Source organism: Salvelinus fontinalis, chromosome 38 (assembly GCF_029448725.1).
Source record: "Salvelinus fontinalis isolate EN_2023a chromosome 38, ASM2944872v1, whole genome shotgun sequence".
In the NCBI taxonomy this organism is placed as follows: Eukaryota; Metazoa; Chordata; class Actinopteri; order Salmoniformes; family Salmonidae; genus Salvelinus; species Salvelinus fontinalis.
In genome coordinates this window covers 10,455,361-10,479,501 of record NC_074702.1, presented here as the reverse complement: position 1 = coordinate 10,479,501, position 24,141 = coordinate 10,455,361, and the positions used below count along the sequence as shown (strand labels likewise).

Sequence of the window (24,141 nt, the reverse complement as noted above, 5' to 3'; positions counted from 1 at the left end):
TTCCCACTCAAACCTCTGTAGGGCCTATTGTTAGACCAAACAAACGCCTCTGTACATATAGGAAATAATAAATGGAGGCTGCACAGCAAAACATATCACCGCATATACAAAAGCCAATACTGTGGTGTGACATCATATTTCAGCGCCTATTTCAGTGCCGTAACATCAACCAAAAGCATTTGCACTTTGTCTTTTTTCTATTGCTATGTGATTATCTGTATAATGCTTCAACTGAACCTGAACATGCTGACTCCCATGTCATTAGTCATTCAACCTAATCATTTGCTCTCTCCGTCTCGCTCCCCCCTGTTCTCCCGCACTCTCTCTCTCTCGGTCTCTCTCTCCCTCTCTCTCTGTCTCTATATATGTCTCCCTCTCTCTCTCTGTCTCTCTACCTCTGTATTTCTCTGTCTCACTCTCTCTCTATCTGTCTCTCTATCTCTCTCTCTGTCTCTCTCTGTCTCTCCCTCCCTCTCTCTCTCTCTCTCACGCTGTCTCTCGGTCTCTCTCCCTCCCTCTCTCTCTCTCTCACTCTGTCTCTCGGTCTCTCTATCCCTCCCTCTCTCTCTGTCTCTCTCTCTCTGTATTTCTCTGTCTCACTCTCTCTCTATCTGTCTCTCTATCTCTCTCTCTCTGTCTCTCTCTCTCTCTCTCTCTCTCTTTCTCTCTCTCTCTCTGTCTCTCTGTCTCTGTCTCTCTCGCTCTCTACATCTCTCTGTCTCTCTCTCTGTCTCTCTCTCTACATCTCTCTCTGTCTTGCTCTCTCTCTTTCTCTCTCTCTACATCTATCTATCTATCTATCTATCTATCTATCTATCTATCTATCTCGTTCTCTCTCTCTCTCTCTCTCTCTTTCTCTCTCGCTCTATCTATGTCTCTCTCTCTCTCTCTCTCTCTCTCTCTCTCTGTCTCTATGTCTCTATCGCTTTCTCTCTCTCTCTCTCTCTCTCTGTCTCTCTCTCTCTCTATCTATGTCTCTCTCTCTCTCTCTCTCTGTCTCTCTCTCTATCTGTCTCTCTCTCGCTCTCTCTCTCTCTCTCTCTCTCTATCCGTCTCTCTCTCCCTCTCTCTCTCTCTCTCTCTCAATTCAATTCAATTCAATTCAAGGGGCTTTATTGGCATGGGAAACATGTGTTAACATTGCCAAAGCAAGTGAGGTAGATAATATACAAAAGTCAAATAAACAATAAAAAATGAACAGTAAACATTACACATACAGAAGTTTAAAAACAATAAAGACATTACAAATGTCATATTATATATATATGCAGTGTTGTAACAATGTACAAATTGTTAAAGCACACAAGTTAAAGTAAATAAACATAAATATGGGTTGTATTTACAATGGTGTTTGTTCTTCACTGGTTGCCCTTTTCTGGTGGCAACAAGTCACAAATCTTGCTGCTGTGATGGCACACTGTGGAATTTCAGTAGATATGGGAGTTTATCAAAATTGGATTTGTTTTTGAATTCTTTGTGGATCTGTGTAATCTGAGGGAAATATGTCTCTCTAATATGGTCATACATTGGGCAGGAGGTTAGGAAGTGCAGCTCAGTTTCCACCTCATTTTGTGGGCAGTGAGCACATAGCCTGTCTTCTCTTGAGAGCCATGTCTGCCTACGGCGGCCTTTCTCAATAGCAAGGCTATGCTCACTGAGTCTGTACATAGTCAAAGCTTTCCTTAAGTTTGGGTCAGTCACAGTGGTTAGGTATTCTGCCACTGTATACTCTCTGTTTAGGGCCAAATAGCATTCTAGTTTGCTCTGTTTTTTTGTTAATTCTTTCCAATGTGTCAAGTAATTATCTTTTTGTTTTCTCATGATTTGGTTGGGTCTAACTGTGCTGTTGTCCTGGGGCTCTGTGGGGTGTGTTTGTGTTTGTGAACAGAGCCCTAGGACCAGCTTGCTTAGGGGACTCTTCTCCAGGTTCATCTCTCTGTAGGTGATGGCTTTGTTATGGAAGGTTTGGGAATCGCTTCCTTTTAGGTGGTTGTAGAATTTAACGGCTCTTTTCTCGATTTTGATAATTAGTGGGTATCGGCCTAATTCTGCTCTGCATGCATTATTTGGTGTTCTACGTTGTACACGGAGGATATTTTTGCAGAATTCTGCATGCAGAGTCTCAATTTGGTGTTTGTCCCATTTTGTGAAATCTTGGTTGGTGAGCGGACCCCAGACCTCACAACCATAAAGGGCAATGGGCTCTATGACTGATTCAAGTATTTTTAGCCAGATCCTAATTGGTATGTTGAAATTTATGTTCCTTTTGATGGCATAGAATGCCCTTCTTGCCTTGTCTCTCAGATCGTTCACAGCTCTGTGGAAGCTACCTGTGGTGCTGATGTTTAGGCCGAGGTATGTATAGTTTTTTGTGTGCTCTAGGGCAACGGTGTCTAGATGGAATTTGTGGTTCTGGCGACTGGACCTTTTTTGGAACACCATTATTTTGGTCTTACTGAGATTTACTGTCAGGGCCCAGGTCTGACAGAATCTGTGCAGAAGATCTAGGTGCTGCTGTAGGCCCTCCTTGGTTGGTGACAGAAGCACCAGATCATCAGCAAACAGTAGAGATTTGACTTCGGATTCTAGTAGGGTGAGACCGGGTGCTGCAGATTGTTCTAGTGCCCGCGCCAATTCGTTGATATATATGTTGAAGAGGGTGGGGCTTAAGCTGCATCCCTGTCTCACCCCACGACCCTGTATGAAGAAATGTGTGTGTTTTTTGCCAATTTTAACCGCACACTTGTTGTTTGTGTACATGGATTTTATGATGTCGTATGTTTTACCCCCAACACCACTTTCCATCAATTTGTATAGCAGACCCTCATGCCAAATTGAGTCGAAGGCTTTTTTGAAATCAACAAAGCATGAGAAGACTTTGCCTTTGTTTTGGTTTGTTTGGTTGTCAATTAGGGTGTGTAGGGTGAATACATGGTCTGTTGTACGGTAATTTGGTAAAAAGCCAATTTGACATTTGCTCAGTACATTGTTTTCATTGAGGAAATGTACGAGTCTGCTGTTAATGATAATGCAGAGTATTTTCCCAAGGTTACTTTTGACGCATATTCCACGGTAGTTATTGGGGTCAAATTTGTCTCCACTTTTGTGGATTGGGGTGATCAGTCCTTGGTTCCAAATATTGGGGAAGATGCCAGAGCTAAGGACGATGTTAAAGAGTTTTAATATAGCCAATTGGAATTTGTTGTCTGTATATTTGATCATTTCATTAAGGATACCATCAACACCACAGGCCTTTTTGGGTTGGAGGGTTTTTATTTTGTCCTGTAACTCATTCAAGGTAATAGGAGAATCCAGTGGGTTCTGGTAGTCTTTAATAGTTGATTCTAGGATTTGTATTTGATCATGTATATGTTTTTGCTCTTTATTCTTTGTTATAGAGCCAAAAAGATTGGAGAAGTGGTTTACCCATACATCTCCATTTTGGATAGATAATTCTTCGTGTTGTTGTTTGTTTAGTGTTTTCCAATTTTGCCAGAATTGGTTAGAGTCTATGGATTCTTCAATTACATTGAGCTGATTTCTGACGTGCTGTTCCTTCTTTTTCCGTAGTGTATTTCTGTATTGTTTTAGTGATTCACCATAGTGAAGGCGTAGACTCAGGTTTTCCGGGTCTCTATGTTTTTGGTTGGACAGGTTTCTCAATTTATTTCTTAGATTTTTGCATTCTTTATCAAACCATTTGTCATTGTTGTTCATTTTCTTTGTTTTTTTATTTGAGATTTTTAGATTTGATAGGGAAGCTGAGAGGTCAAATATACTGTTAAGACTTTCTACTGCCAAGTTTACACCTTCACTATTGCAGTGGAACGTTTTACCCAGGAAGTTGTCTAAAAGAGATTGAATTTGCTGTTGCCTAATTGTTTTTTGGTAGGTTTCCAAACTGCATTCCTTCCATCTATAGCATTTCTTAATGTTACTCAGTTCCTTTGGCTTTGATGCCTCATGATTGAGTATCTCTCTCTCTCTCTCTCTCTCTCTCTCTCTCTCTCTCTCTCTCTCTCTCTCTCTCTCTCTCTCTCTCTCTCTCTCTCTCTCTCTCTCTCTCTGTCTCTATATATGTCTCTCCCTCTCTCTCTCTCTCTCTCTCTCTCTCTCTCTCTCTCTCTGTCTCTCTCTCTGTCTCTCTCGCTCTCATAGAAATCAGGATGTCAAAGCCAGTTGAGGTTGAGAACACAGTGGCTGACTCTCCAATGGAGAGCACAGGTATTTGTCTGTGTGTGTTTGGGTGTGTGTGTGTATGTGTGTGTATGTGTGTGTGTGTACGTGTGTGTTAGGGTTAGCATGTGTGTGCATACCTGCATGTGTTTGTGTGTGTGTGTATGTGCACGCGTGTGTGTGTGTATGATGGATTTCTAATAGTTTCCTGTCCCCCCTCACAGATTCAGAGCGGAATGGTCCTGACTCAAATCATCAGGTTTGTGTCCGCTTGGTGTTTCACCTTCATTTCAGTACTGATATCACTGGTAATATACTGTGCATTCAGACCCCTTGACTTTTTCAACATTTTGTTTTTTCCCCCTCATCAATCTACACACACTACCCCATAATGACAAAGCAAAAACTGTTTTTTAGAAACGTTTGCAAATATATTAAAAATAAATAACTGAATATCGGACCCTTTAGTCAGTACTCTCTCCCTCCCTCTCTCTCTCTCTCTCTCTCACGCTGTCTCTCGGTCTCTCTCTCTCTCCCTCTCTCTCTCTCTCACTCTGTCTCTCGGTCTCTCTATCCATCCCTCCCTCTCTCTCTGTCTCTCTCTCTCTGTATTTCTCTGTCTCACTCTCTCTCTCTATCTGTCTCTCTATCTCTCTCTCTCACCTTTGGCAGCGATTACAGCCTCGAGTCTTCTTGGGTATGACACTACAAGCTTGGCACACCTGTATTTGGAGAGTTTCTCCCATTCTTCTCTGAAGATCCTCTCAAGATCTGTCAGGTTGGATGGGGAGCGTCGCCGCAAAGCTATTTTCAGGTCTCTCCAGAGATGTTAAATCGGGTTCAAGTCCGGGCTCTGGCTGGGCCACTCAAGGACATTCAGAGACTTGTCCCAAAGCCACTCCTGCGTTGTCTCAGCTTTGTGCTTAGAGTCATTGTCCTGTTGGAAGGTGAACCTTCGCTCCAGGCTGAGGTCCTGAGCGCTCGGGAGCAGGTTTTCATCAAGGATCTCTCTGTACTTTACTCTGTTAATCTTTTCCTCAATCCTGATTAATCTCCCAGTCACTGCCGCTGAAAATCATCCCCACAGCATGGTGTTGCCACCACCATGCTTCACTGTAGGGATGGTGCCAGGTTTCCTCCAGACGTGACGCTTGGCATTCAGGCCAAAGAGTTCAATCTTGGTTTCATCAGACCAGAGAATCTTGTTTATCATGGTCTGAGAGTCTTTAGATGCCTTTTGGCAAACTCCAAGCGGGCTGTCATGTGCCTTTTACTGAGGAGTGGCTTCCGTCTGGCCACTCTACCATAAAGGCCTGATTGGTGGAGTGCTGCAGAGATGGTTGTCCTTCTGGAAGGTTCTCCAATCTCCACAGAGGAACTCTGGAGCTCTGTCAGAGAGACCATTGGGTTCTTGGTCACCTCCCTGATTAAGGTACCTTCTCTCCCTGATTGCTCAGTTTGGCTGGGCGGCAAGCTCTAGGAAGAGTCTTGGTGGTTCCAAACTTCTTCCATTTAAGAATGATGGAGACCACTGTCTTCTTGGGGACCTTCAATGCTGCATAATTTTTGGGGGGTTTTGTGTAGATTGATGAGGGGAAAAGTACATTTGATCCATTTTAGAATAAGGCTGTAACGTAACAAAATGTGAAAAAAGTCAAGGGGTCTGAATACTTTCCGAATGCGCTGTACCTCTAGGAAACATAATAATTAGTGAGTCATTTTCAATGGTGACAATCATGATCTGAGTAACACACAGAGTAGGTCTGACAAGTAAAGATAACAAGTAGCCTAATACCAAGCCACAAGCTTCAATACAGCAGTGTGTTTCCCACATCTGGTCCTGGAGACACCAAGGGATGCACATTTCTGTGTTACAAAATACACTTGATTCCACTTATCAAAGGCTGGATGATGAGTTACTGAGTGGAATGTTGTGTGTTGGGGTCCCCAGGACAGGATTGGGAAACACTGCAGTCGTGTATTCTTTTTTTATGATCATTTATGTTCATCTGTACTGATGGTTTTTGTCATTTTAACAGCTTCAGCAGATGAAAATCAGTCCCTTTCACCTTTCTCCAACCCTCAGCAGCAACAAGGTGTGTGTGTGTGTGTGTGTGTGTGTGTGTGTGTGTGTGTGTGTGTGTGTGTGTGTGTGTGTGTGTGTGTGTGTGCGTGCGTGCGTGCGTGCGTGCGTGCGTGCGTGCGTGCGTGCGTGCACATGTGTGTTTTGTGTGGCCACACTATAGAGTATTTTGCGACATTTGCATACAGATTGACAGGTATGCAAAACAGTCAGACTAGCCAGTTTGGACATGCCCATTCCAGGAAGAAGGGATGACTGTCCCTCGTTTCTAAAGAAAAGAAAGGCACCTTCCTGTTTGGCATGCAGGTTACCACAGCAGACAGAGCAGAACAGTCAGCTTCGTTTAACTGTATCCCTCGTTCTCTCTCCTCCTCAGAATAAGATGGAAGAGTGTGGTGAGATGTCCCCGGGCCCTCCTCCCCACCACAGCCACGCCCCGTCACAGACGCCCCTCCCACACACACAGCTCATGCTGACCGGCTCCCAACTGGCAGGGGTAAGACAAGGAGGAAGAGGCTTAACAAACAAAACACATTGATGCACACTCACAAAAACACAGACACATGCTTATGGTCTGGCTTGAGTTCACTGCTTTTTTCCTTCTTTCTTTCCTCTGCTTATTCTCTCTTCATCCCACCCTCCCTCCCTCCCTCCCTCTCTCCCTCCATCAATCTCTCTCTCTCACTCTCCCTCCCTCTCTCTCTCTCTCTCTCCCCCTCCCTCCCTCCCTCCCTCCCTCCCTCCCTCCCATTCTTTCTTTCTCTATCCCTCTCTTGCTCTCTTTCTCTGTGTCTCTCTCTCGCTCGGTGTCTCTTTGTCAGTTGACAGCTCTCTTGCCAGCGCAGCAGCAGTTGTTACTGCAGCAGGCTCAGGCTCAGCTTCTAGCTGCAGCTGTGCAGCAGTCTGTTCAGCAGTCCAATGCAGCTCACGCAGCTCACGCAGCCCACGCAGCCCACGCAGCCGCCCAAGCCAATCAGCAAGCTCAGGCAGCCGCAGCAGCCAATCAACATGCCCAGCAGCAGCAGGCGGGACAGACAGGGCAGCAGGGCCAATCACAGCCCCAGGGACAGAGCACACAGGAACAGACAGGTCAACCTGTCCCTGTCCCGCCCACTCATCCCCAGCTCACTCTCTCTCAGCCAATTCAGCTCACCGCCCAGGTACTGACAACCAATCACAAGGCACATCCTGGCTGGGAAGAGGTGTGGAAGGGTCTTGATTCAGGAGACAGTCTGGGTTCCTCCGTTTTTATTGATCTTTTTTTTAATCGCTTGTGTTGCTCAGCTGTTCTTTCAGTCTTTTCTCTTGGCCTCTATATGAAGGGGATGTTTTCATTTGTTCTCTGTACATTTGTGTTCTCTCCATCTCTGACCCCTCTGTTCTCTCCATCTCTGACCCCTCTGTTCACTCCATCTCTGACACCTCTGTTCTCTCCATCTCTGACCCCTCTGTTCTCTCCATCTCTGACCCCTCTGTTCTCTCCATCTCTGACCCCTCTGTTCTCTCCATATCTGACCCCTCTGTTCTCTCCATCTCTGACCCCTCTGTTCTCTCCATCTCTGACCCCTCTGTTCTCTCCATCTCTGACCCCTCTGTTCTCTCCATCTATGATCTCTGTTCACTCCACCTCTGACCCCTCTGTTCTCTCCATCTCTGATCTCTGTTCTGTCCTCCTGTCTCCCTGCAGGACATCCAGCAGTTGTTGCAGCTGCAGCAGTTGGTTCTGGTGCCAGGACACCACCTGCAGTCTCCTCAGTTCCTCCTCCAACAGCACCAAGGGCAGCAAGGTGGGCTCCTCGCACTAGCCACCACCACTGGTTCTATTCTATTGGGACAGTGCCCTGAAGATGGGCTGTAGATGTTCCAACTACCAACAAACAGATTTCATGTATTTATAAATGCCAACTGTTGACAACCATTAACAGGTTCTTCAACGGTCTAATACTAGAATGCCTATTGGATTCTCTGATCGACCATGGAGCTTTGTGGAATATTACGTGTGTTGTTTGTTCACATAACTGATCATAGGCCTACTGATTCCCTCACTTCTTCACTCCTCAGGACTGCTATCAACACCAAATCTGATTCAGCTACCTCAGCAAAACCAAGGGAGCCTCCTGTCCGCTCCCACCAGGCTGGGGCTCCAAGCACAGGTAGGCCCACTGAGGAAACACCCAGGCTTTGAGAGAGGCTACAGGCCCGGCACTTTCCAACAAACATCTCTTCTCATCATTCTGTCATATCCAGTTAACGCCTTTCTTCTGCTATATAATTATCGCTCTCTCTTGCTCTCCCACTCTCTTTTTCCTCCTCCTCCCCCTCTCCCCCTGTAGAGAGATAAGGCTATGGAGGGCAGTGGGGTCATGACCTCTGTGTCCTCTGTGACCTCTCACCCTGAGGAGCCCAGTGACCTGGAGGAACTGGAGGTGTTCGCCCGCACCTTCAAACAGAGACGCATCAAACTGGGCTTTACACAGGTACGTGTGTGTGTGTGTGTGTGTGTGTGTGTGTGTGTGTGTGTGTGTGTGTGTGTGTGTGTGTGTGTGTGTGTGTGTGTGTGTGTGTGTGTGTGTGTGTGTGTGTGGGCTAACTCCCTCCCTTGCTCTCTCAGGGTGACGTGGGAATGGCCATGGGGAAGCTATATGGGAATGATTTCAGCCAGACCACCATCTCTCGCTTCGAGGCCCTCAACCTGAGCTTTAAGAACATGTGCAAACTCAAACCACTACTGGAGAAGTGGCTCAATGATGCAGGTGAGAGGGGAGGGTGGGGAATGAGGGAGAGGACGGGAGGGTGGGAGTAGGGAGGGGCCCAGGAGAGGGAGGATGGGAGGGGAGGAGAGGAGAGAGGAGGTGAGGGAATTGGTGAAGGAGAAAGGTATATGACACTTTGAATCAATCAATAAATCAGTTGATTAATTAACCAATCCCCAAGTTGCATTAATCTTTAAGTCTTTTTATTGGTATTTTCTTTCACAGTTACAGTAAACAATGGTTGAAATACAGTACATTGCACATATGGTTTTATACATTCCATATAGCATGGAAACATGCTTTTTGAATGAGGTAGGAATGTATACGCCCATACGAAAATATAAAAGACTTTAGTAATACTGTAACGATCGTCCTGGGAAGAATGAGACCAAGGCACAGCGTTCTTTGAGTTCCACATAATTTTAATCACGAAGTGAAACTACGACACAACAAAAACAAAAAAGAATACGACGACCGAACAGCTACGTTGTGCAACCTAGCGACACACAAACAAAGAACAAGATCCCACACAGAAAGAGGAGACAACGATAGACAGCTGCCTCTGATTGAGAACCACACCCGGCCAAACACATAGAAATAGACCACATAGAACCAAGACATAGAATGCCCACCCCAACTCACGCCCGGACCAAACCAAAATAGAGACATAAAAAGTATCTCTAAGGTCAGGGCGTGACAAATACTTTCATAACAAAACATACATTAGAAACAACAAAGTGCACAAAAAAACAAACATGGCTCGTCTTTAAAACGAATAGAACAATTATAATAATAAGACAGGCTAATATTAAACACAAAGGTAGATCCATTAAATACAACTCTTGGGTATGCAGTTTACTGTAGAGTAGAGGGAAATTGCAGTGTCTCTTCATAGGTAAAGAAAGGTTGCCACATTCGGTAGAATTTGTCAGAAACCCCGTAGAGTATATTTTATCTTCTCCAATTTACTAACGTGTAAGACGACTTTAAATCCACACAAAATGAGGGAGGAGGAGAGAGCGACTTCCACAGAGGTCAAATCAACCTTCCTGCCAACAAAGGCTACGAAGTCAGATGTGTGTTTTGGTAGTGTTATAGTATCAGGTATTACCCCAAATAATGATGTCATGGCAGTAGGAGCAAAAGGGACCTGTAATACTTTAGATATGCTATCAAAGATGGCAGACCAGTAGTTATGTGGGGAAGAGGAGGACCAAAACATACGTATTAATGAAGCAGGAGCTTGCCAACACCTGTCGCAAACAGGGTGGACATCAGGATAGATGTTAGAGAGCCTGAGTTTAGTCCAGTGAGTGCGGTGGAGGATTTTGCATTGGATCAAACCATGTTTGGTACAAATAGAAAAGGAGTGGACATGGTGCAGAATACCTTCCCATGTGTCATCAGTCAACTCTGTATACCCTGATGAAGACAGCTTGTCTGTGGACACGGTGCAGAATACCTTCCCATGTGTCATCAGTCAACTCTGTATACCCTGATGAAGACAGCTTGTCTGTGGACATGGTGCAGAATACCTTCCCATGTGTCATCAGTCAACTCTGTATACCGTGATGAAGACAGCTTGTCTGTGGACATGGTGCAGAATACCTTCCCATGTGTCATCAGTCAACTCTGTATACCCTGATGAAGACAGCTTGTCTGTGGACATGGTGCAGAATACCTTCCCATGTTTCATCAGTAAACTCATCACCTAGATCCTGTTCCCATAAAGTTTTAATAGCTGCGAATGAAGGTTTGTAAATAGAGGAAATTTGATCATAGCTATAAGAAATAATCCCTTTTACTGTTGGGGATGGTGGGTTAAATGCATCAGTGGGAGGGTCACAGGAAGACTGGGGAATTGAGAGGTCATGTCACGGACAAAGCAGCGCCCTTTTAGATATCTAAAGAAATGACTATTCGGGAGGTGGAATTTAGCTGAGAGTTGTTGGAAAGATACAAACAAGTCGTCAATATACAAATCATTGAATCATTAAAGGTTCCATCTACAGAGATGGATGAAAAAGTGATTTCTGAGGGGCCATTCATGAATAGGTTTGCAAACCAAAATGACGTCTAAACTGGTTCCAGATCTTGAGAGTGGTTTTTACTCAAATGTTTTTGGTATAACTTAGTAGTAGAATGAATAGGGGAATGTGCCAAAGCAATCAGTGAAGATGGCATACATGAGGAAGATTCTATCTTCAACCATGCAGGAAAGATCTGTTGTGTATCTGTACGAATCCAGTACTGAATTACACAGAAGTTGGCAGCCCAATAATAGAACTGTAAATTAGGTAGGGCTATGCCCCTCACACTTCCAGATGAAGTGGGAGATAATCCAATCTAGTTTGCGGAAAAAAGATTTGGGAATAAAAATAGGTATACATTGAAAGAGTTAGGAGAATTTAGGAAGGGTATTCATTTTAACCTAATTAATTCGACCAGCTAATGATAGGGGGAGTAGTGGCCATCGTTCAAAATCTTGCTCCACCAGAGTAAGGAGGAGTAAAATTAGCCTTAAAAAGGTTGTCAAATTTGTCCATGACATGACATGAGAACTACTCTGAAAGAAAATGTGTGCAATGGGTATTTACGAGCTGCTGCATTTAAATGGAAAAGCTTGCTCTTATTCAGATTTAACTTGTAACCAGAGACTAGGCCAAATGCATTAAGAACAGATAGCACAATGGGTAAGGATACATCGTGGTTTGAGATATAGAGAAGCAAGTCATCAGCATAAAGTGAAACCCTTTGTTTGATGTTGCCTCTGAACACTCTCGTTACATGTGGGTTGGATTTGAATGAATGTAACCTTGAGTTAATGAAGTTATATCTGTAGAATGAGGATACCAGTTTGTGTGATTTTAAATCATCCCACTAATCAATCTCTCTGTTTGACAGAGACCATGTCCACAGACAGTACTATGCCCAGCCCCAGCTCTCTGTCCTCTTCCTCGATGGGCTTCGAGGGCCTGCCGGGCCGACGCAGGAAGAAGAGAACCAGCATCGAGACTAACGTCCGCGTGGCCCTGGAGAGAGCCTTCATTACGGTGAGAGACATGACAAATTGTGGGGGAAATCTACACAGGGACACTGGAAGTCAATCTTAAATTAATTAATCAGAGGTTCCAACTAACTCAATGCACCAAGTACACATGTCAATCAGGAGTTCAACCCGGTGCAGTCCCGTTAGTTCTCTTATATACAGACAGGTTATATTTGCATATTTTAGCTTATTCATCATTCATAATTCATTCATTATTAACGTTTGCTTCCTTCTTGTGACCGAACAATACTGGTTCATAACATGTGACAGACCAATACCTCACGAGGCTTCTTCTCTCTAAGCTGAGACCTTGAAACTCAGATATTCCTTTCTCTAAACAAGGTTCTAGGCGTACTGCCAAATTGCAGCTACTGATAGTGAGGATTTATTCAATCAGTCACTTGCATGAACACAGAAATTGGTTATTAGAAAAGCACAAACATAAAAATGTCCATCACAATATCACTGACCTAAGGCCTTCCTAACACTGTCATACAGGAGACATAAATCTTAAGCTGACATAACATCTACACGGCTTGTTCTGTAGTTTCTGCCCTCAGAAGAACACTATATCAACGTGATATCAGTGAGGTGATATAAGACTAAGTGTCTGTTAGTACTAATGTGTCCATCTCTGTCTTTCCCGTGTGTCAGCAGAACCAGAAGCCTACCTCAGAGGAGATCCTGTGTATCGCGGACCAGCTCAGCATGGAGAAGGAGGTGATCCGCGTGTGGTTCTGCAACCGCCGCCAGAAAGAGAAGCGTATCAACCCCAACAGTGCCACCCCTCCCTTGCCCAGCCAGCTCCCCCAAGCCCCACCGACACACAAACCCCCCTGCTACAGCCCACACATGGTATGGCCTGACCCGCATGATCCCCCTCTCCCAACCTTAGCCATCACAATTCTCCCCCCTATATGAATGGTGTGTCCCGCATGTCATAGTGGATGTTCTTCTGCACCCCCTGTTCCAATGTGCAGATGGTACTACCCAACCTGCATTGCTTTAGTGCTTTGCTATTACACGTTAATAATTCTATCCCATTTATCCTTTTTCTATTGGATACAGCTAAGTATAGATACTCTTTAAAATATACACTCTCCCCCTCTTTTTCTCTTTGCCTTTCTCGCCTGTCTCTCTATCAGATGTCCAGTCAGCTGTCCAGTCAGCTGTCCAGTCAGCTGTCCCAGGCAGTGACCAGCCTCAGTACCACATTGACCACAATGTCATCGTTCTCCCCACTGATCCCCAGTGGTCCCACCCACTCATCTCTCAGCTCCGCCTCCTCTCCAGTGACTCCTCCTCCACCTTGCAGTACAGCCAGCCCAGCCCCTCCCAGCCACAGCACACTGAGTCTCAACACAGGGTGAGTATGCACCTGCATACAAAGTGTACACTTTTGGAAACTGTGCTTCACCATTGGTTCAGTACTCGGTTCACCTGCAGTTTGCAGCAAATGTTTATCACACCCACACATGATTGACACACACTGATCCGTGACACTGCTACTTCTGTGCAGCAGTACTTTCTAACCTGTTTGTGTGACTGTGTGTTTTGTGTCCACAGCTTATGGCGTTTGGGTAAAAAGAATGGTGACATGTCTAACTACATCACCGATTTTGCTGCAAACTTGAGGTGAAGACAACAGAGACACACATACCTATACTGTGTACACACACACACACACACACACACACACACACACACACACACACACACACACACACACACACACACACACACACACACACACACACACACACACACACACACACACACACACACACACACACACACACTCTCGCTCTTACAGGAATATGATCGTCTGCACACAGACACAAGGTCCACAAGCAAGCATTTGATTCGTAGCTCATAAAAACAAGATATGAATCAAGATGGTGTGTGTATCTGACCTGTGGGTTTCTCCTGCAGTGTGTCTGTGTTCAGGTCCCTGAGTCTGTCCTCTGTCTGTTCTGCTGCTAAACCTGCTTCTCTCTCTGTTTCTCCTCTGTATGTAAATGGGTTTCCTCCTGTGTGTGTGTGTGTGTGTGTGTGTGTGTGTGTGTGTGTGTGTGTGTGTGTGTGTGTGTGTGTGTGTGTGTGTGTGTGTGTGTGTGTGTGTGTGTGTGTGTGTGTGTGTGTGTGTGTGTGTGTGTGTGTGTGTATGTATGTGTATGTAACACAGGAACAGTGTGATGGGAGTAAACACAGGGAACCAGGCTCTGAACCAAGCTCTCCTCAGCAACAACACTCTGGCTACTATACAAGGTGTGTTAGGGGGAGAGAGAGGTGTAGGGAAGGAGGGAGAGAGAGGTGTAGGAAAGGAGGGAAAAGAGAGGAAGAGGGAAATAAAGGAGGAAGAGAGAGAGACGGGGGGGAGAGAAAGTGGAGAGGGAGGGACAGTAATTTGAGGTACAAAGTGATAATAAAGGTAAGTAATGATAATGAATGCTAGACAGAAAGAATGACAGAGATGATGAGAGGGACAGTTAGAGCTGATGAGATGAATGATAGATCATCTGATGGAAGAAACTGGAGAACTGGTGAGCAGGGCTATGACAGGGATGTCCTATCACTCCAACATGTTCATCCCCATCTCTCTCTGTGTGTGTGTGTGTGTGTGTGTGTGTGTGTGTGTGTGTGTGTGTGTGTGTGTGTGTGTGTGTGTGTGTGTGTGTGTGTGTGTGTGTGTGTGTGTGTGTGTGTCTTTAGTCTGTCTTTCATTCTTTTGCTCTCATTCACCCGCTTCTTCATTTAATCTCTATAGTAAAGTCTATAGGAAATGTAGTTATTTCACAGTAGGTATAATGACGTTAACTCTCATCTCTCTGCCTCCCTTCTCAGCCCTAGCAGCCAGTGGTGGCCAGCTGCCCCTTTCCAGTCTTGAGGGGGGCAGTAAGGTGTTGCTGGGTGGTGCAGGGGGGCAGGGAGGGGGTCTCCAGTCCTCCTTTTTCCTCAACCACCCCGCTTTCCTCCACATGGGCCAGAATCCTGGTGCTGGATTGGTCAGCGCTGCCGTAGCCAAAGCATCCCAGCCCTCCCCTTTCCCCTTCACCAGTAGCATAAGCCCCACCCCCTGCTCCCCCTCCCCTTGCTCCAGCCCCGCCTCTTCCTGCGACTACGATGAATTGGCGCACAGCCCATCCTCATTGGGAGGGGCTAAGATTGAGTGACACAGCCAAGCGCCAATCAGAGAGGAGGAGGAGAAAGGAGGAAACGACAACCTCGCCTTTCAACCAAAGCTATCTCTTTTCTCACTCTCGCCCTACACTCTCTCTCTCCCCCCCAGTCTTTCGATGCCAAAAATACACAGAATGAAAGAGAGGAGAGGGGGGGGAGTCAGAAGTGAAAAGGGGGAGAAGGGGGGAAAGAGGAAGATTGAAACCAAAAATCTTTATCTATCCAAAGTGATGGAGGAGGCATCGTGGGACTGTTTAGTCAATACTGAGCGATATCGCACGTCTCCTTTCTGTCTCTCTTTCTTTCCTGGGAAAATAAACCAATGACAAATAACAGGAGTAGAGATGTGTGTCGAATCGCGTGAACCAAAAATGACAAAAATAAACATTACTGTGTGTTTTGGGGGAATGGTGGCAAGGACAGAAAAAAGAAGTGGATGATTTTCTTTGAAAAGCTGCAGGTCTGAAAGAGGAGGAGATGGGAGGAGGATTTTAAACCAAAAATGTGAAGAGGAACACACAATGACAAAAAACAACAACCATACCAAAATCCCAGAAACCAAAAATACGGAAGGAAAAGCTTTATCCAAACGACTTGTACATACTGATCCTATCCAGGACCAGGACTCTGACACACACACACACACACACACACACACACACACACACACACACACACACACACACACACACACACACACACACACACACACACACACACACACACACACACACACACACACACACACACACACACACACACACACACACACACACACACACACACACACACGATATCCACAGCCGATCACATTCATCCATCCTTCTGATTAGTCATCCACCCATCATGTCTGTCATAGTCTGTCACTCACATTCACTGCAATTATGTTGTTTCTGTTCGAATATTTTAGATTGATATAAATGGTTGATACTGAACGAGCCAAGCTTACAGGTGTGTAGTTTGTGTTTTCCTACCACTGCTTCTTTAAGTATCGTATCCTATCTCCCCCTTGCTTTCCAATATTTGGAGTCTGTCATCGTCATCAATATCATAATCTTGTGCCATTTACTTCATGTTGTCAGAGATAATAAGAGACAAGAGGGAACAAGAGATCCGGCTTAGTGTAGCAGTTTCCAGCCTTGATAAAAAACCTCTCTCTCTCTCGCTGTAATTACTTAACAAAATGACTCACTTGATGAAATAATATTAGACTTAGACTCAATGTAGTCCTTGTGAATGGCCAATCCACCATGATGACAGTATGAAATTGAGCATGATTGGAGATTTAAACTAGTAACCTTTTGAGGCAAGAATAAGTAAATTAATAAAAAATGTTAGTTTAGTCATGGACAGGTCTGTCTGACCTTGTCAATGAGCCATCTGTCTCGACACGCAGTAGAGAAACAGAGATCAAAACCTGTTTAATGTTTAATATAGGTTGTTTTTATTGTTCATCCCTCCATCCATCCCATTTTCACTGTCATTTTCCACCCAAATTATGGAAAATTATTACACGTTTAAACCAAAGCATTTGTTACTTTTCAGAGGAGTCAGCCATGACATTAACACTCACATGGGGACACACCCTAGCCCTCCCGCTGAACCCCCCTAGTTGACCCCTTCCATCTCCTTATGCCCGAGAGGGTCACTTCAAAAGGACAGAACCCTCACCCAACATAAAAGGGGTGCATACGGGGAGGGGATCGGATGGTGCGATGGGATCAAACATACAGAAAGAGGGGATGTCAAGTTTTTGTAAGAGGATACCAAAAATACAAACCAAAAACGTCAGAAACAAACCAAAAAGAAACACAACCAAATATGGATGGGGGGATGAGGGGAGGAGGACAAGGTTTTTACAGACTGGAGATGACACCTCTGTCTGTTATCCAACTAACTGCCCTCTCTAAACTGTGATGGACAGATGTATGGATAGATTGATGGATAGATAGGACAGATTTCCTCCCTCCCCCCTGCCTTTCTTTCACTCCAAACTCAGCTCTTCTTCTCTGGTCCTGGATGGAGAAATCTCTAATGACCTCATTGAACTGAATCTTCTAAGTCAGTTTTTTACATGTTTCTGTTTGTTGGTTTATTTACTATTTGATTTATTTGCTGTGTCTCTTGATGCTGTTTATGTGTTGTTCTTTACTCATTTGGGAAAATAACGTATTCACTTGCTACAACAGCTCCTTACTTTTTTCCTAGTTGTTCTAGAGATTTTATCAGGTGGTTGGAAAAATACTGTGAAAATTTTGCTTCCAGATTTTTATTAGATAAAAAAAAATTACTGTCTTGGCAGAAAAAAGACACAGAAAAAGTCCAAAACAAGTTGAAAAGCAAAACGTGCAAACCAAACACCAAATACCAAACCAAACCAAACACCAAATACCAAACCAAACCAAACACCAAATACCAAACCAAACCAAACACCAAATACCAAACCAAACCAAACACCAAACCAAACACCAAATACCAAACCAAACCAAAAAGGCAGGAAGAAACTAGAGATGGTCCAACTGCCGTCCCTGCCGTTGCATTAGGGCTCACACTTATGATTGTGTCAATTTATCTGAAGTGTGTGCGTATGTACGTTGTGTGAGGGTGTGATATTGTGTGTGTGTGTGTGTGTGTGTGTGTGTGTGTGTGTGTGTGTGTGTGTGTGTGTGTGTGTGTGTGTGTGTGTGTGTGTGTGTGTGTGTGTGTGTGTACACGCGTTATAGAAAGAATTCAGTGGAGTTTACAAAGATGTCCTCTCTTGCACGTTTACCCCCGTTATCACAAACACACAAACACACTCGTACTTTACACACACACATACACATACACACACACTTTTACACACACTTTTACACACACTTTTACACACACACACACACACACACACACACACACACACACACACACACACACACACACACACACACACACACACACACACACACACTAACTGTACACACACACACACACACACACACACACACACACACACACACACACACACACACACACACACACACACACACACTTACTGTACACACACACACTCACACACACACACACACACACACACACACACACACACACACACATACACACTCACACACACACACACACACATACACACTCACACACACACACACACATATACACTTCAGCAAAAATGTACAGTAGAGTTTAAAATGCATCCAAAGAGTATTTGGTTTGACACAGAAATACAGTTGTCAAATGAGAATCCTTAATGAACTAATCTATTTTAGATGTGGGGGTTCTAACCACGAGGTGAAACCTTTCCTCAACATTAACTCTTAGACGGAATGTATCTGTTAGTGCTTCTATAGATTTTGTAGAAAAAAAGATCTATGTCCTAATGCTTACTTATTGCTAATGTATTGAAAAACATACAAAAAATATCTTAAAAAACATTGATGATAATGACTTGATTTTAGACCAAAAATGTTACTCTCTCTTGATATATATTTGGTTTATTTTTCTTTGTCGAATCATTTAGGACTTTTGATTGATTGTACTATTTATTCATTTTAAGTTTGATTGATTTAAGCTTATATTGATTTCTTCTAACTATTTATTTGTTATTTATTTATTCTAGAGTCTTTTTACAGGGGATATATTTTGGGGTATATACAGTGGGGCAAAAAAGTATTTAGTCAGCCACCAATTGTGCAAGTTCTCCCACTTAAAAAGATGAGAGAGGCCTGTAATTTTCATCATAGGTACACTTCAACTATGACAGACAAAATGAATTTAGAATATATATTACGGGGCTGTGACCAAAAATCCTGCTGAAGTACCTTCTCACCTCTTCAAACCAGATACATGCAACCACAGGTCTCACGGGGCCTAGGAGAACATGGTCATGTTTGGCCACAGACTCACTGCGACTACTCTTAAAGCTCTTAACGGGGTGGGGGTGAGCTCACTGAGACTCTTTTCAAACGGATGGGGTGAGCTTACAGGGGCCAGCACTGTGTCTACTTCAGTACGACCACCTAACAGCGTTTTCTCAGGCATTGCAGGGCAGGGAAACGTCATGGGAATAGGAACGTCAGCTTCATATTGATGTAAATTTGAGCAATTCAATGTTTTCAGGTGTTGAATGCTGTCTTTCCTAAATATGGGGTTAATTGTCCTAATGGTAATGATATTACTAGTGATGTCCTTATTGTATTATTGATGAGTAATGACTGGTGAGATGAGAGGGACAGAGCATCTGGGTGTTTCTGGCTTTATGTGCTGTCTTGTGATGTTGTGTTTAGTTGAAGTGGGGATAGGGAGCCTCAGTAGGGTTCTACAGCCTTACTACAGTCCACGATTGTTACTGGAGACCCACACCCAGGTGGGATCAAACCAGTCATGAGTGAAACTTTTAAAACATTGTAATAATAAATCTCAAAGCTTTAGAACTGGAGTTTGTTCCCATTACGATGTATACCATATACTTTGGACGGATCAGGTTAGAGTGATTTATATCCCGGATGTACATGTAGTCAATGCTGCCTATAAGCTAGTATATTGTATGTTTGAATATAGCCCAACGGTTCTGGAAGAGAGCTCTGCTGACAGGGATGGTCAGGCAGGCAGATTGTTCTTAAAGATACAGTGCTGTTCCCTCACAACCTCTCCTCTCCTCAGGAGAAAAACACTGAAAGCTTTAAACAGCTACCAAACCAAAAAACTAGTTAGAAGATGCATTGACTGGGGCAAAGGAACATGACAGAGGGACTGTTTCTTTCTGTTTTTACTTTTCTTAATGTTGTTAGATTTTGTTTTCCACATCTACTGTAGGATGTTAAAGAGAGATATACCTCATATACTCTGATGATAAACCAAATAGATGAAAGCTTTTTTTTTAAAGCGGGGTTCGTGTGGGGATCGGGGTGTGGGGTGGGACTGTGTGTACGTGTGTGTGTGAGTGTGACTATGGATGGCCAGAGCGAGGCTTGGGTCCGGCATAGTTCAAAGGTAAATAATGGGGTCAGAGGTCACATTTCCTGTGCCCCGTCCTAATCAGGAGACATTTTGGGTATCAAGTTGTATGCCAGCCCTCTCGCTGTGGTTCCCAGTCCACTCCCCCACACACCTCCCTCTCCGTCTGGTCTGAAGAACAACCCCCCGCTCTGTACAGCCCTCTCTCCATCCCCCTCTCCCCTTCTGCTCCCTCCCTGCTGAAACAAAACACTCTCCAAGTATAGGTTTTCCATAGGCACAGATCTAGGATCAGCTTACCTTCCTCCAAATCCTAATCTTAACCATTGAGGGCACATAACACTGGCCTTAGATCAGTGTCTATGGAGCAACTTTGTCCTACTCCTTAAAGCTTTATTACAGGGGCTAGCCTCTGGGTACCCAGCGTCTTTAGGTTATTGACTGGATGTTGTGTCCGTCAGAGATGTGTGTGGCAGTGAGCGCAGAGAGGTAGGTGACTGGGGAAGGGCTGAGACTGTGGTTGCTAGGTGACGCATGCAGACACTACCCCAAGGTGGAAGTCCCTATTTCTCCCTTGCTCTTTCCTTCTATAATGAGGTGTAGATCAGTGTAGGTCCTCTACATCCTGGTAGGATGCTTCTGTGGATCTCAGGGTCTTAGGGATCACATGTAAAGTGTAGGTCCTTTCAATAGGGTTACCCCCCCAAGAGAATGATACCAAAGTTTATGCCCCACTGTTGGATACGGCACCATGCACTCACTCCCTAAAACCCTGCTGTTTACCAGTGTCTGCACTGTTGGAGCTAGGAACATAAGCATTTCGCTACACCCGCGATAACATCTGCAAAATATGTTTATGCAACCAATAAAATGTGATTTGTCCATTTAGAGACTACACCTCTCCTATAGACTGAGTAGTCACCTGGCCATAGGCACAGGCACAGATCTAGGATCTGTTAACCTTTCCCTAATCATAACTATTAGTGGAGGCAGAACACAAAACTGACCTTAGATCAGCACCTAGAGGCAACAAATCCTACTCCCTCTACTATAGCCTGGGTCAACATTATCACAGCAGAGTTTAGTCTGGAAGAACATCTCTCCAGACTTTTTTGGCATTAAACATTTCGTACATTTGTACATTCTGAACATCACAACATTGATTCAGTTCATGGATTAATTCCTTGTAGTCTCAGCGAAGCACCTCAGGAACTGTGTCAAACGTGAAACAAAGGAAACTGTGAAATGTAGGAATCGATATTGCAACTTGGACTCAGGCATAGACGTAACATAGTAAAAATACATCTGGGACAATGAAATTAGTATGATATGTTACATTTGGTATGAGACCAAGCTGGAATTTATTTAAATTGGAGCAGAACAGGCAATGATTAACAGTTTACTGATAGATGACAGAACATAGTGTAGATGTCAAGGCAGGAGAAAGCAAAGGGTGACATAAAGACAATAGCAACGAAAACAAGAAAGAGGATGACTGATATTCCTCAAACCTACTCACTTCCACACTCCCTCTCGTTTATCTTTTCTTCTGTCTTCATTCTCTCTCTTGTACAATACAGCTTCAGTCCAAAGTTCCTTAAGCAAGACAGCAAAGTCCGATCGTACAGAATAAAACCAAAGAGTTCGACATTCCTCCTCTCTTTCACAGACAGCCACTGCATCCCTCTTTCTTTGTCTCCTTTTTGTCTATTCATCTCTTTTCTGCTTCAATCCCGTCACCTAGTAATCCAGTTTCTGACCTCAGCTATCCTAAGGGAAATATCAAAGATTATAATAATAATGATGATTAAGATAATGATGATAAAAATGTATATTTTTAATTATTTGTCATTTGAAAATTACATTAAGCTTCTCGTAAATATGATGATGATGACGATGAAGACGATGATGTTAATGAAGACGATAATGACGTTTCTCTTGGTATCTCTGTAGTTGTTCTGATCCTTTTTGAGTTTTGTCCTTTTCGCTCGTGCTGCCAGAGTAATTATGATGATCCCATGATCCTCTTTGATTTTGTTGTCCCTGTCCTTTTAGTTTTGTCAGTCTCTTACCACTGTCTGTCTATCTGTCTGTATTCCATGTCGCTCTCTGTGTTTGTTGGGCAGAGGGAAAAGCTACATGTTACAACCGAAAATATGATGTGTATGTGAGAGAATTCTGTACGAGTCGTTAAGTAGAGTTTTTCCAGGGAATTACAGACCTCTTTGGAAGTGATTGTATCTGATGGTGGTTTGGGGGGAGGGGTTAATAAACGGAGTGAGGAGGGAAAACGGTCATAACTGCTATAACTGTTCTGTGGAAATAAGACCCCAAGGTGTGTGTGTGTGTGTGTGTGTGTGTGTGTGTGTGTGTGTGTGTGTGTGTGTGTGTGTGTGTGTGTGTGTGTGTGTGTGTGTGTGTGTGTGTGTGTGTGTGTGTGGGTGTGTGTGTGTGTGTGTGTGTGTGTGTGTGTGTGTGTGTGTGTGTGTGTGTGTGTGTGTGTGTGTGTGTGTGCACACCTCAAAATGTCTAATCTAATCTGTTAGATAAGCAACAGGTTTGTAAACATTGGCTTGATTGGGGATTTACTGTTAGTAAACATGTAGTTAATTTCCCTCTGTCCGACCATCAACCTTTGTTGTCTGTTTCCCTATCTGTTCTAGTGTGTGTGTGTGTGTGTGTGTGTGTGTGTGTGTGTGTGTGTGTGTGTGTTCATCCTGCCTCCCATAATTTGTTCTACCATCCTGTATCATACATCATGTGAGCAGTCCTTCTCTTTTCTCTCCCTTCTCTCTGACTCTCCCTCCCTTCTTCCTTGTGGTAGCAACTTAGCCTTTTACTGTGTTTATCTTTAAAACAAAAACAAAAAACAAGAAAAATATCTCTGCTTGTTCTTAGTACAGTGTTGTTCATTTAAAGTCATTTTTGTAACTGAAAGTGTTTCATTCATTCAAATAAAAACAGGAGACAAAAACTGTACAGATGATCCTGGCCTCTGGTGTGTTTAAAACAGTACACTCTAATATCTCCAGATCACTTTCTCATCTCTATTATAGCTCTTGTTTTAGAATGTTTGTCTGGCATTGTTTGTTCTAGCACTGTGATAACCCTGAAGGTCTTAAAGGAAATTCAGCTCAACATGCTACAGCAGTAGCCTACCTCTAGGTGTCAGCTCAACATGCTCTAGCAGTAGCATACCTCTAGGTGTCAGCTCAACATGCTCTAGCAGTAGGCCACCACTAGGTGTCAGCTCAACATGCTCTAGCAGTAGCCTACCACTAGGTGTCAGCTCAACATGCTACAGTAGTAGGCCTAACTCTAGGTGTCAGCTCTACATGCTCTAGCAGTAAGCCACCACTAGGTGTCAGCTCAACATGCTCTAGCAGTAGCCTACCTCTAGGTGTCAGCTCAACATGCTCTAGCAGTAGTCTACCTCTAGGTGTCAGCTCAACATGCTCTAGCAGTAAGCCACCACTAGGTGTCAGCTCAACATGCTCTAGCAGTAGGCCACCACTAGGTGTCAGCTCAACATGCGCTAGCAGTAGCCTACCTCTAGGTGTCAGCTCAACATGCTCTAGCAGTAGGCCACCTCTAGGTGTCAGCTCAACATGCTCTAGCAGTAGCCTACCTCTAGGTGTCAGCTCAACATGCTCTAGCAGTAGGCCACCACTAGGTGTCAGCTCAACATGCTCTAGCAGTAGCATACCTCTAGGTGTCAGCTCAACATGCTCTAGAAGTAGCCCACCTCTAGGTGTCAGCTCAACATGCTCTATCAGTAGCCCACCTCTAGGTGTCAGCTCAACATGCTCAGCAGTAGCCTACCTCTAGGTGTCAGCTCAACATGCTCTAGCAGTAGCCTACCTCTAGGTGTCAGCTCAACATGCTCTAGCAGTAGGCCACCACTAGGTGTCAGCTCAACATGCTCTAGCAGTAGCATACCTCTAGGTGTCAGC

At 44.2% G+C, this 24,141-nt stretch overlaps 1 protein-coding gene across 6 annotated transcripts; it reads left to right on the top strand.

The window, feature by feature from the left end:
* The first annotated feature begins 4,086 nt into the window (after positions 1-4,086).
* LOC129838160 (POU domain, class 2, transcription factor 2-like) lies at positions 4,087-23,167 on the top strand. 6 transcript variants are annotated; one of them, XM_055904924.1, is made up of 15 exons: positions 4,087-4,224; positions 4,401-4,435; positions 6,216-6,272; positions 6,636-6,755; positions 7,081-7,419; positions 7,947-8,046; positions 8,321-8,412; positions 8,593-8,736; positions 8,871-9,012; positions 11,932-12,065; positions 12,716-12,916; positions 13,207-13,427; positions 13,628-13,696; positions 14,247-14,329; positions 14,906-23,167. In XM_055904924.1, exons 1-15 carry the CDS (start codon positions 4,167-4,169, stop codon positions 15,232-15,234), a joined length of 2,124 nt encoding a protein of 707 aa, XP_055760899.1. In that variant the 5' UTR covers positions 4,087-4,166; the 3' UTR covers positions 15,235-23,167. The 6 variants fall into 6 exon arrangements, with proteins under 6 accessions (XP_055760899.1, XP_055760898.1, XP_055760901.1 ...); XM_055904923.1 differs by having other exon boundaries at positions 11,917-12,065; positions 12,719-12,916; XM_055904926.1 differs by lacking the exon at positions 7,081-7,419 and having other exon boundaries at positions 11,917-12,065.
* The last annotated feature ends 974 nt before the right edge of the window (positions 23,168-24,141 follow it).